Genomic DNA, 14,493 nt, shown 5'->3' with positions numbered 1-14,493 from the left:
TTGATCTTTCTATATTTTAGCAGGTATTTCAATTATTTTATTTTTAATTTAAATGCAATTTTTATATTATTGAATAGAATATTAATAATTAACACAATATACGCGTATTGTATTTAGTTGTAACTTATAATGTCATTAATTATATTTTTTAATTTTTATAAAATATTTTCAATTAAGAAACTTAGGGCTAGCATCTGCTGTACAGTGAAAATGGGCAAATGGCGATCTATATGTATCATTTTTATCTGGCTCTTACTACATTTTCAATTTTAGCACTACAAATCTTAAAAATAAAAATGTTCTCATCAACATTTATCTTTTTTATAAATTAGTAATTACGTTGTTTGTAGAATGTACATATTAATTCTTATATGATAATGATCTATACAAAATATCTTAAATTACAAAATATCTGAGTATGAATCACCTATAGTGTATAAGTGTTAGGTAGGTATTTATTTTAATATACCAGCTTTAACGTATCCGTCATGTCGACGTGTCGTGCTATCATAGTGTTATTATTTACGTGTTTTATAGTACTTAAAAATATCCATAAAACATTTTTTTCACTTTTTGTGCACTTGTAAAAAAAATTAATACTTTGAGTATCCTTGCTGTATGGCATAAATTATAAGTTTCGAGGTACCTGGCCATTGGGCAATTTGAATTCAATGATAAATCACGGTTTGAAAAAAAAGATTCTGACAAAAGTTGATCGCCCAATACAAAGATCTTATATTTCCATTATTATTTTCTTAATTTGGTATAGATTGAACTAATTTTTTCCAAAATCATTGTAGATGCTTATAAAATAATGTATATGGATAATGTTGTTGTGATTAATAACTTAAAATTAGTTGAAATAAAAAATAAGTGGAATAAGGTTTTTAAAATGGCACTGTGTGAATAAAACAATAATATTTAAATATACACTATACGACTAACTGATATATAGGTAGTTTAATATTTCTATGATTTTTTTAAATTATAATCAAATAAATTTCAACTATATATTTTTGATATTTTTAACTTATATAAGAATAATGACTATTGATTAATAAGGAATCTTGCGTTATATTACCAAGATTTTTGAACCAGAAACAAATATTTAACCATCATAAATTTAAAGTAACTAAAAAAGTAGTGGATAACATTTTTAACCATGTCAAAAAATTCTATGTGTAAAATATTTGATGAAAGTTTCTTTTAATTTAATGGTTATTTGTTTTTAAATTACAATACAAAATTATTTTTTTCAAAATTTGCAGGTGTCGCATTTAATATTTCTGATTTTTGAAGATATTTTTGTTAGTTTTACTGAACCATGAAGTAGTGCTACAAATTACCAATTAGTGAATTAGATCAAGTTTATTACTTTATTAGTATAATATAACTTTCACCACTATCATTGTAGAATTTAAAAAAAAATTTCTCAGTCCAAAGCGTAACAATAAATACAACCACACACACACACATTTTTTAATTTTTAAAACACAAATCATTATGACACCAATATATACATTAAATTCACTAAAAATCATTTTTAACTTCAAATAACTATTAATTGTTTTTCTGTTAGCTGAATTAGTCTAAATTACTAAAACTATAGTACCTATTTATATAAGTATTATTAATTACTAAAAATATTTTCTATTTAGTGTATAATATCATTATTTTTATATTTATGCGGCCATATGCATAATTTTTAATTGATGAACTAATTTTGCATAGACATTCTTAAAATTTAAGAAAATAATTACAAAAACTTTTATCAATTTTGAAAAACATAATAATGAATAATGATTATGAGGATGTTATTGTTGCATAATATGTTGTCTCCGTCTTACTAACGCATAACATAGCAAATTTTACGTTCTAAGTAATCCATTTTACTTTGTAATTTTTTTATTTCACAGTTAAATAACTTTTAGTTAAATTTTAATTTTAATATATTCAGATTTCTATAAAGTATTTTATTTTAATTTTAAAACAACTTAAAAGCATTTTATAATTATAAATATTTTTAAAATTTAAAATACCCATAACTTTATTCAAAATTAAAATATCAAGAATAACCTCCACGGTGCCCGGTATTATACTAACTAGTTAAATGTATAATAAATTAATTGACCCTATAATATATAAAAAAAACAGAATTAAATCGATTATTCTGAATGTTACTATTTAATATTTACTATGTTGTGAGTTTGTAAGACGGAAACCACACATGTGGTTATAAAATCCTCTTAAAATAATTGAATAGTCATATCACTCATATCTAACACCAACAACATATAATATTAGAGTGTGTGGAATAAAATGATTTATAAACAGATAAATATTTTAGATACACGAGTAGATTCATTAAAAATTATGTTTACCATTATTAAAAGTTAAACTATTAAATGTATCAAATTATTATTATTTTAATTTCTAATAATATTTAGTTAGTATAGATAATGCAATTTAAATTAACTATTGTTTATATCAATATTTCAATTAATAGCTGAAGATGATGATCCTATTGGAAGTGGTCGTATATCTGCCAGAACCACATTAACCGCTCCTACAGCCAAAGACAAACGCAAAATTTTCTTTAAAAAACAGGAGACCACTCCACCTTACGATGTCGTGCCATCAATGAGACCAGTTGTGCTTGTCGGACCATCTCTAAAAGGATATGAGGTGACCGACATGATGCAAAAAGCTCTATTCGACTTTTTAAAACATCGTTTTGAAGGAAGGTACGTTGTTATGGTTTGCTATTATATAGCTAAAGGAAAATATTTAACGAAGTCGGTGTTTTATTGATCCTCTTTCCTGTGTCTCGAAATGGAAAAATCAGTTGATCTCATAGTTGGCTATTTTTTTTCAGAATAATTATTACACGTGTAATGGCCGATATATCTTTGGCTAAACGATCTCTTCTCAATAACCCCTCAAAAAGAACAATCATAGAAAGTAAACCTGGTTCAAACTCAAGAACGAATATAATGGCTGACGTACAACAAGAAATAGAACGGATTTTCGAACTCGCGCGAACATTACAGGTAAAATTTTATTTATTAAAATTACAAATATTTACATAAATGTCTTGAATACTAATTTAATTTATATAGCTTGTCGTTTTGGATTGTGATACTATCAATCATCCATCGCAATTAGCAAAAACTTCTTTGGCGCCAACCATAGTTTACTTAAAAGTCTCGTCACCTAAAGTAAGTGTCTTAAATGTATTTGACTACTTAAACACATAACACGATTAACAAACTATGGATTAACAAAAATAGTCTTAATTTAATAGCTCGATAAATTTTAATAAATTGTGAGTTTATATAATTTTCATAATTCTGTACGATCGTATTTTATTCATAATTATTTTTGATTATTGAGTAAAAATATAGGTACACTATGACTATTAAATCAAAACAATATTTTCACATAATTTCATTATATGTGTCTAACTATGGACAAAAACTGTATAACAAATTTTAAAGGGATAACTTATAAAATATATTATGTATTACTCAAAGTGCTTTTCGTGTATATACCTACCCTAATTAACAAAAGTACCTATTACAAATAAAATTAATAAAATAATTTTCACCAAGCTGTATATAAATAAATCAACTATTAGTAAACACGAATACAAAAAATGTCCACGTGTAAAAATACTAAAAAGTTGTTGAGGTTTGTAAATTAAATAAATAATAATAATATTGTCGTTCTGTACATGGACATTTCAGACCTAATCATAAACTTACTAATATATTTAACAAATTATTAAATTATTAATGTTAAAATTGAAGGTTGAGTATAGATTGATGTCTGATGATACTACTTTATAATTATTATAATTAATACTGTAACATAAAAATAACATAAATATAATATAAAATATGTAACATTGGTACAATTGGGCTGCATCATGGACTAAATACACAGTATGCTTTGTGCCCGAGTGTATTTAGATAAAATGTAAAGCCCTATTTATATGCCATTATTTATGTCATATACACCCATACCTACATACAGCGATGAATTATAGAAAAACGTGTATTATACGCTAAGTCGACATTAACTATCGTTTAAAAGTAATTTTGTTAGCTAGCTTTTAAAGTTAACTAGTTAACCATTCGCTAATGAACTTATAAGACTTAATAACACTACAATTAACCATTGTACTTAATAAGTTTGTTTTCAGTTAATTTAAAAAATAATAAGTACATGTTAAATCAATAATATATTTATACAAAGCTAAAAGTAATCAAATAAATAATTTTTGATACAATAATTCGACAGTAAAATATTAAATTGTGATAAGTCGCGTAAATACGTTACAATGTAAAAATAAAAATCATATTATTCAGAGCACTCGTCAGACCGGGGCCCTTCGTGTCCTTAGCCCGCCTTAGGCTAAAAACGGAATTGAATTTACATTTACCATTGTATACACTGCATGCTACAGGTGCTCCAGCGATTGATCAAGTCCCGAGGCAAGTCTCAGACCCGACACCTAAACGTGCAGATGGTAGCGTCCGAGAAGTTGGCCCAGTGTCCGCCAGAAATGTTTGACGTGATACTGGACGAGAACCAGCTAGATGAAGCGTGCGAACACATATCCGAATACTTGGAAGCGTATTGGCGCGCGACCCACCCGCCCGTCACGCCCGACCCCAACGAACAGCAGCTGTTGACCAGGCCGATCAGGAGCTCGCCGAGCATGGACATGCCCATCATGTCGTCGATGATGAACAACTACCAGCCGTCAGGTGAGTCGCAACTGTCGTACTCGTTGGTGTCGAGCATCAACGTGTTCGCTAGTCCCATCATCCGGCTGCAATGATGTATTATATATTTATATCGATATAAATATATTATTATTTCATTGTTCAATTATATTGTCGAATAATTATTGTCATTTGCGTCTGGGTAATATTACGCGTAGGTAATGACCGGGGTAGATTTTATAGCACTTTAAATCGTATAAATATGATAAAATTTGCAACAAAAAATACCTGCAGAAACTATTTATTAACTACACTCTACAGTGACTAATATTATTTTTTATGTTTTAAATATTATAACTTCTTAATAGTTATTTATTACATAAAAATAGCATAATATTTATTTATAAAAAGCACAAAGTAGAGACACAAATTTCGAACTAGTATATATTAACATAATAAAACGGTGTGCTATAAGTTCGTGATATGCGGAAATTTGTGTATAGGACAACGCACTGACTCAAAATTTTAAAACAAAATATATTTTATTTTTTCTCTATAAGTTAAATTGTGGTTTACAATATGATTTGTTAACATGATTATTTAAACACACGTTGATTATACATTATTAAGTCATAAGATGTAATTATCTTTGATTTAAAAGCTATTCTCAAAAATATCATAAAAATCTAAACATTTTCAAAGAAAATCTTAAATTCCGATTTTTTCTACCATGAAACAAATTTTAAGCTTACTCTGCTATTTTTCAAGCATCTTATAAGAAAATATTCGAAATCGCTATAAAATCTTAACCCTGGTAATGACCATCTCGAACAATACATTATTACGTGAACAGTGTACGTTACGATTAGAAAAAATTGTAAATGTTACATATATTTAAAATGTACCCATATTATTTCGCTTTATTAAATTATATTATCGTATTATTGTATGTATGGTTTGGCTTTATTTTAATGTAAAGGGGAAAATACCACCCGATACGATTCAATAACGACAATATTCAACTACTGCAACGTCGTTAACCCCTAATAGATAAAAAAAAACTAACACCGTGCGTGTATTATTACGCAAGTCTGGGCAGTATAATGAATAAATTTGTTTAGTTGAGTAAAATAAATAAATATTAAATTATAAATTTAATTATAAACATAAATTAATGTACAATTAGGAAGTGGACAACATTCGTATCACTTCCGAGTTGCTGTAGAAATGATAAATATCGTCTATCTCTATCAGACTAGAATGTTATTATATTAAAAATTAACTTCTATTTATCACGTTAAATTTAACTTATAGACTTGTTAATGTCCAGCCTTGTAATATTACGCGTTTGCGTGTACTTACGTACGTTTTATAATGCAGGATATGTAGAGGTTAATTGGTTTAACTTGAGACATTCATTATCTTTTTCGGTTAATCTATATATTTTTATATGGTTTAAAGTATTTCAAGTTACCACATAAATATATGATGATGCGTGCAGTGCACTACTCTTCTCATAATCTCATGTCTGTTGCTAATAAATAAGAAACAATAAGACATTTAATTTTAATATGTGGCTTAAAAAAAAAAAAAAAATACTAAACTAAAAAAACTAAAACTCACTATATGGTTGACTTACTAAAGGAAAAGTCATAAGTTGATACCTATTTAAAAATTAAAATTATATATGTATAAAAAAATGTATTTTAACATACAATTTTCCAAAGTGTAATATTGAATATCTTAAATTAAAAAAAAAATGCATTTTATAATATTTGAATATAATTTGTAATTTCCATGATATGTATATACCTAACATTATTATATTATTATATTATATTACTGCAAGAGTAGCGCTTTTAACGAATAAGGTCATAGCTTTTAAATAATATTAAAATATCTTATATTATTGACTCCTTTTCTCCGTATCTTGTAAAAAAGTCCATCCATCAAACAATCGTTCCGGAAAAATAACGTATAAGAGATATTATCCAGGTTAATATTATAGAGTTAACAAGCTTTTACACAATCTAAGATGACAATGTTTTCGAGATGCTGCACGTTTATCAATTTTGTAAAATATTCGTGACTAATATTCTTTAGAAGTATATTAAGTATAATATTGTGTATAAAAAATTCAAATTATGAAATTATTTCAAAGATATTCTCCTCTTATAATTTGGTAATAGATATTTAAATTCTATAATGCCACGATTTCGATTTTGCATAGTATAATTTTTCTATATTGCTCATTAGATTGCAGTAGACAAGTCCTCATAACCAGTGTTATGATTTTGTGAAGTGTATAATTATTAGGTGAAACTGAGTTGATAGATACAATAATATAGAATAGAGATTAAAAAATAGTATTTAAATATACTCTCTCTATCATATTTATACTCAAATAATATCTACTCGAGTACTTTTTAAAAGTCATTTTTACAACACTCACTGCTCTTAACACAATAAACCAACTACTGCAGCAGATCTCTTCATAAGCATCTAAGTGCATAACCGTGCGTGCTTTTTCGTGTTTTGTTTTACATATTATTATATAATTATTACCATCAAGAGTAACGCGCGTCGCACAATATAATGCAATTTATTGTAAAAAGAAACAAACAACTCTGTAACGAAGATCGTATAATATATTATTACGAAATCATATTTTTACGTTGTCATTAATACGGACGTGTAAACATCATCGTGTTGTGAAGAAGCAAAATGCTATATTATATGACTATATTCGGTATTACGCTATGAGCTATACAATCATTTCAAAGGGGTGTAATCGACAGGTACGTGTTCGATTGAAATGAATCCAAATATTGAATGTTGCAACACGTTCGTACAAAATCCGGACTATTTATACACTATCATGTCAACAACGATAATAATATTAAAAATAATAATTGACTCTTTCAGCATTTTCCTCCAAAACCTTTTCGCTTTATTTAGATCGTTGTCGCTTGTATAGAGTATAATAAGTCTCTTTTTTCCACACTTGTTCTATAATATATACTACTAACAATTTTCTGTTTTATCGTTTTATGTTGATTTTGTTTTTTTTTAACAAAAAAACTTATACTATAATACTTAAACCATTACAACTTTAAAACAATTGTTTTTGATACCTTTTCACTTCTGATGATATATTATAATGTTCGTTATATTTTTCTTAGACTTGCGATTATTTAAAATCTTATAATTTTGTAAAACATTTTATTTTTCTTTAACTTAAACTTTCAATATATTTGTATTGATTTAAAAATGATGGCTAAAATATCGAGACACCTAACTATAGTGTGGAATTTATTTGATACAAATTCAAAGTAGTTACTTGTATATCGTATTTTAGATTCTAAATCTTCAATGATACAAATTGTTAGTTATAAATGTATAACTCATATAGCCGAACTGTGACTAGCGTTTATAATATTGCAACCGAAACATCCCGCGTACTATACACATCTATTGTTGTATAGCATTCGCTAATATTTGGTATTTTAAAAAACCTTACCTTTTTCATTTCAAGCTACTGTACCCGAGCCCAAAGTCGAAGCAAATATTTTGTTCTCAACAAAAGTCCAACTAAGAATATAAAAATCCGAACTCGTCTCCAACAATAATACGTCCGCAACGCGATTCGAGATCATTTAATCGTAAACAAAATACTTGCACGGTTAGAGGTTTTTTCGCATGCTTTTATCTCTGTACTGTTGATGTATCCCTTAATCGTTATGAATCCACTAACGTAGGTATTTTTCATAATACGCTCACACGAGCATTCGGTGAGTGACGGAAAAGTGTGTTCCATTATTGTCATCGTCGCAGCATGCTGGTACAGCGCAGTCGGTCCGCTAACTTGGTGTCTATACTATTTCAACTTATTTTTTTTATTGGACACTGTATGAGGACCGGTTCTCGTGAATGTTTACTTGCACAGTTATTAATATTATACATTATGTTTTTCGAAACCTAAGCCTTCCCGTCCTTGTAAATCCGGACTTGATGATATGATAATAATAATATATGTATCTCTTAATATTCGTTTATTAACAAACGGTTTTCGCCGTGGAATTGTGTTTGCAGACTACCAATCGATGGATCGCATGCCACCGCGTCTCGAGCGCATGCGCACCACCGAGTACGACGACTACGAGCTCAGCGATCACGACAGCATGGTGTACGTACCGCCGGCCATCGGGTACCAGTCGAAACAACCTCAACAGCAACAGCATCACAAGCACCAGCAGCAGCAGCAACAGCAACAGCAGCATCATCATCATCAACAGCAGCAGCAGCAGCAGCATCACCATCAGCAGCAACAGCATCACTATCAGCAGCAACAGCAGCAGCAGCAGCACCACTCGCAGCAGCAGCACCACTCGCAGCAGCACTATCAACAACAGAAACAGCATCAACATCAGCAGCATCAGCAGCATCAGCAACATCAGCAACAGCAGCAGCAGCCGCAACACTATCAACAGCAACAGCAGCAACCGCCCATGCGACGGCAGCACAGCGTGTCGTTCGAACGGGGCCAGTCGCAACGCGGACAGCCGCGCCCGGGCAGTAGCTCGCACAACGTGCACCACCAGCTGTCGTACCAGCTCAGCTCGCAGACCGACATGCTGACGCACAGCCCGCCGGAGAACTCGTCCGACCATCTCATGTCGTACATGTCGCCCACACTCAGATCGTCGTCGTCCACGTGGCGCGGCAACGTAAACATTTAGTACAAACAGACGGAATTTTAATGACAGCGCGCTCGACTTCGTTTTTTAGGTGACCGACTGCGATCGTCAGATGTATAACGATAATAATGTGCAATAACGATATTGTAGTGATAACGGCGGTGCGATTGGATACTCTCTCTCTCTCTCTCTCTCTCTCTGTTGGTTGTGTTTCGTGTTGGAACACGGCGGCGGTGTTGTTGCATTAATAATTATTGTTATATTGTCGTTGCGATCGTCGTTCGTCGCCGCAGACTCGTCGGCGTGACTGTCATTAATATTGCCGTAAACAAAACAAATGTCATGTAAAACACCCCGTTAGGAGGGTATCTTTGCGATATTATATAATATACATACCTGTCTTAGCATTAGTCAACACGTCCCGTAGATGATAAAGGAACGGACGCATATAGGGCCACGAGACACGTGTAAATAATTGGATAGGACGTGTCCACATATATAATATCATCATCGTTAGTATAATCGCGAGAACGGCGGCGATGTCCCGGCAATAATATTATGACGTGTCTCGGACGGAGAAAAAATAGCTTCGTAAGCGTTCGAAACCTGCGAAAATCGGCGGGTCCGTGTCTCATTCGTTAATTCGTTCGTCCGCGTGGATAAGACAAGCCTACGAAACCGTGGGGTCGCCGCCTTTTTCGTGCCAGAGCAGATGAACGGTTCTTGTCTTTTGTATCCAAGACGAGTCCTTTTAAAAACAAGCTCCGTATTTTGTGATAATACCACAAACACGTGACGGTCATGGGGACTGGACCAAAAACCATGAAACGATAGCAAACCGAGGCATACCTTTACTGTTCAATATTTTTCAACTCTCTCGCGAGATCGACCTACCCCTCCCTGCCCCTTACACGTGATGAAGTTTATTCTACGACGATACCTTCCGTTTATTCTGCGCCAAAAGCGACCTCCTCAGTATTGGAAATGTCCTGTTCGCGTGTATTTATATCGTCGTCTTGTGGATACAACCCTAAAAGCTCATCATCATTCAATTCTCGTGTAATAAACACGGATAATAAACAAATTTGTATATTATCCACTGTATACGGGGGCGATGAGCTGTGATCATGTCCTTTATACACTCCTTTATTATTTGCGGGAGACAACACGCTGCGCTGGTATACACCCACGCGTAGACTTATTCGTGACAAATAATCATGTAAAAAATATGTGCAAGTCTATGCGGAGGTGTATACTTTGCACGATATAGTTAATAATAATATGATATATAATATGTGTAAATATATTATTATTATGATTTAGTAAATACGTCATTAATATTATATATATTGAACTTCAATTGCCTTAATTGGACCAACATTATACTGAGTGCTTATTATAATTATTTATAATCGTATTTCGTATATTATTAACTTTATGACGAATAAATCTGGTTATGTTTAACAATTTGAATACCTAGTTATAATAAGTTTAAACGTGTAGCGTATAATTATCAATAGAAATATTATTACTATTATTATTAAATTTAATTGCTATTTTTTATCCGATAAGTTAACGCCCGCCACTGGGCTATAATACTAATGTAGAAAAAATAAAACCCTAATCATCATGAAACTCTCAAAATGTATTGTAAGGTAGCGTTTATTATACTCTTGTAAAACATGACGTTTAATGTTTTCAATAGTTTGTATAGGATTCTTAGTATAGGTATACGGCTAATATACATAACGGGTAATAACTAATATTTAAGGATAATAATAATTGTTTTTCATAATGCTTGCCCTCGTTTAATCAATTAAACGTGATAAAATTATCGACATTTAACCTAATCGCCTTTGTGTGTTTCTCTTTTTGTTTGTGTTTATTTTATTATAATACTGCTTTTTTTAATATACAGTTTTCTTTTAAATTTAGATATTTAATTTAATTGTTTTATTTTTATCGTTGTTAAATTATTTCACTAGATTTATTTATTTGTGTTGTTTTCTTTTTTAAATCCGTACACAGTGTTAAAAAACAACGGTTTTCAGCCTATATTCAAAACTGTTGTTTTTCGAAAATGTTTCCAAAATTATTATAACACACACTGTAAACAGGGTCTTTCCGAATTTCACGTTATAGAAAAACAACGGGTAATGCTTACGTAATAGAGCATTATGCAATCCCCTCAATTTTTGTAACATGAAATTTGGAAATCACTGTGTATAAAGTATAAATATAATTTAATTACTTTTACTGTGAATTAGATTGCTTTTTGTTTTCTATAATATATAATAATTAATTAACGGTCCTATAATTTCCTCTCAACGTTTTAATATCCTATAGAGAGATGGAAATTAAACGTTAATTGTGTATATTATATATATTATATATTATCATCCGGTTTTATTTACTTATATTATTATGAACTATTATATTGTAATAGAAATTTATCTTATTATACCATTTATTTAAATTTTCATTTTTTTTTTCTAATATTTTAATCGGACAATTGGAAGTAATTAATAATGATTTCTATTAAGTCAATTTTAAAATAAAATTAAACAAAAATTAATTATAATAATAAAAAATAGGTATAATAGACATCTACTGTTATTGTAACTCTTGAGAAGACTTCCCGCTTTAAATAGATCAATTTTTTTTCTTTCATTGGTGGTCCACACGTATAATACTTACTTTTAACGCTTATTAATATACATTTATTTTGTTTACCGTATACAAAATATTATTGTCGTGGTCGTTGTGTGTAATTTGTATGGTTTCGTTTGTTATATTAATTTCATCTTCGTTTGACTTCCATGATAATATCTAAACATCATTACTTTTTACATATTATCATAATATCCAAAGTTACTTGTAACTTATTATAGTGATTAATAATTATACCAACTATCGCATACCAATATACCATCGTTTCATCCATATATTATGATTCCGAATGTTGTACCCGATCGACCACAGACACTTTTAAAAATTTTAAAGATATTATTCTTCGTATCTCTAAGAACAGAAGTAACATTTTTTTTTAAAACATTTTCTCAAATACCTATTATAGGACATCGTGATTTGAAGATTAGTAACTCGACTGCAACGTATGCCTACCACTGTGTATGCATTTTTATAATTCGATTTACTATTGCATTTTTAAATAAAAAAAAATAATAAATTTTACTCAATACCCACAAACAATGACTTGTACACGTGACAAAACGCAGATAATACAAATGTAATTTTTTGTATACTTTTTACACAAAATATTAAATAATGTTACTATTTTAAATTTTTCTAAACGCTTTGCTTTTTAATAATATCTATAATATATGAATACAAAATTCGATGACCATACAATGCGTAACGACACATAACTTTTAAACGATTTAATACGCCTACTGACGATTTCACATTTTAATAAATTACAATATGGGATCAAAAGAAGGGACGCCTAGCCATCCTGTAGCTATATATCGTATTGCGACGATATTATAAGCATTCGATCTACTCCGTATCCGGTGCCGAGTGGAACGGATGTTTTTTTACATTATTATATTATTGCCGATTTGGCCGTTCTATACACGTCAAAAATGTTATTATATTAGTCGCATCGACTCATAAATAATTCCGATACGTTTGAAATTAACTATATATATATTGCACCACTCGTAGTTTTATTATAATTGCATATTATTATTATTATTATTACTATTATTATTATTATTATTATTATTATTATTATTATTATTGTAGTGACTAAATTGACACATGCTTGCCTATGTATAATGGTTTTGTTGATACATTGTTGCGCTATGAGAGTTCCTTTCGAGTTTATAATATATTATTATTAATTTTTAAACACCTTTTGTACACGAATAATTATATTATTGTATAAATAATTTATTTATCGATCAACATCAAAGATCATATAATATTATATACGTTAAACAAAAATAAATAATTACGAGGAATATACTCGTGTATAAGTTTACTCGATTCCTTCAATTATTTAACTGTGACTTTTTTTTCGAAATACGTATCGTTTTCTGTATTATTATGTAGTTATTATGTGTTTGATATTTTTCCTTATTATTATTATTATTATTGTTATTTTATGGATCGCGAGTACCGATTGATGAATGTGTCAAAATATGATCGTCGTGATTATTATTATGTGTATGTTTTGTAGTGGCTGACATAATTAATTATATAATATTATGTTCATCGTCGTGTCATTATACTTGTATAACATATTATTATAGTGTTTTAGTGTGTGGATATTGAACTTCGATTGTTCGACATAGTTGGCATAACATTCATGTATCATATAATATGAAGAATACATAAATATATATACGACGCGAGTTCGTTATTCATTTCCTTTTTTTTTGTGCTTTTGTCTTCTATTTCGTTTTCTGTTTTATTTATTTAGTTATTTGTATCCACTGTATGAATCTCGTGCCGAAAACTAGGTAACCTACTTTTTCGATGATAATTATATTATATATTATAGTAAAAAATATAACCACTGCAGATTTATAATCCATAGTATATTAATTAATAATTATAGATAAGGAACTCTGAATAAAACGAATATCTACAAAATAATTATAGATCGTTTGTTATGATACTGATTGAAAAATTGTTTTTAATTTGAAATAATAAACTCAGAGTACCTATTACTTTTTGTGTTTTTGTGTAGACTCTGGTCCTCTGGTACTCAAAAATTGTGTTAAAAGGTTTTGGTTGGGTTCCGATTATTAAAAAATACATGTAACATAATGTCAAATAAGGTTCTCTTTAAAACCGATATTAAACGGTTCCAAAACCGTTTTTATTTTTTAGTTGAACTTAAATTATCTATTTATACGTAAACAAAATAAATAAGTAAATACGATTTCCCTAGGAATAAACGACCAGAGAAAAATTATAACAATATTATTTTTCAAGATACTCTTTTCGTGTTACACCCGAAAAAATTATCACGAAATTAAAAATAACTAACAATTGTTGTACTTACCGATAATTTCCATATAAAAATATTTTAATTCTGT

General features: G+C 29.5%; 1 protein-coding gene across 1 annotated transcript in view; it reads left to right on the top strand.

Moving 5' to 3' along the window:
• Positions 1-13,798, top strand: part of LOC132928048 (voltage-dependent L-type calcium channel subunit beta-1-like) — a 53,932-nt gene extending 40,134 nt beyond the window's left edge. The window contains exons 5-9 of the mRNA XM_060992610.1: positions 2,507-2,744; positions 2,876-3,050; positions 3,120-3,218; positions 4,469-4,772; positions 8,823-13,798. Of these exons, the coding sequence (XP_060848593.1) occupies positions 2,507-2,744; positions 2,876-3,050; positions 3,120-3,218; positions 4,469-4,772; positions 8,823-9,469 (1,463 nt within the window). The 3' untranslated portion in view covers positions 9,470-13,798. The remainder of the gene's footprint in view (positions 1-2,506; positions 2,745-2,875; positions 3,051-3,119; positions 3,219-4,468; positions 4,773-8,822) is intronic.
• The last annotated feature ends 695 nt before the right edge of the window (positions 13,799-14,493 follow it).

This window comes from Rhopalosiphum padi, chromosome 3 (assembly GCF_020882245.1).
Source record: "Rhopalosiphum padi isolate XX-2018 chromosome 3, ASM2088224v1, whole genome shotgun sequence".
Taxonomy (NCBI): Eukaryota; Metazoa; Arthropoda; class Insecta; order Hemiptera; family Aphididae; genus Rhopalosiphum; species Rhopalosiphum padi.
The sequence above is the reverse complement of the archived record's forward strand: the minus strand, read 5'-3'. Positions and strand labels throughout refer to the sequence as shown.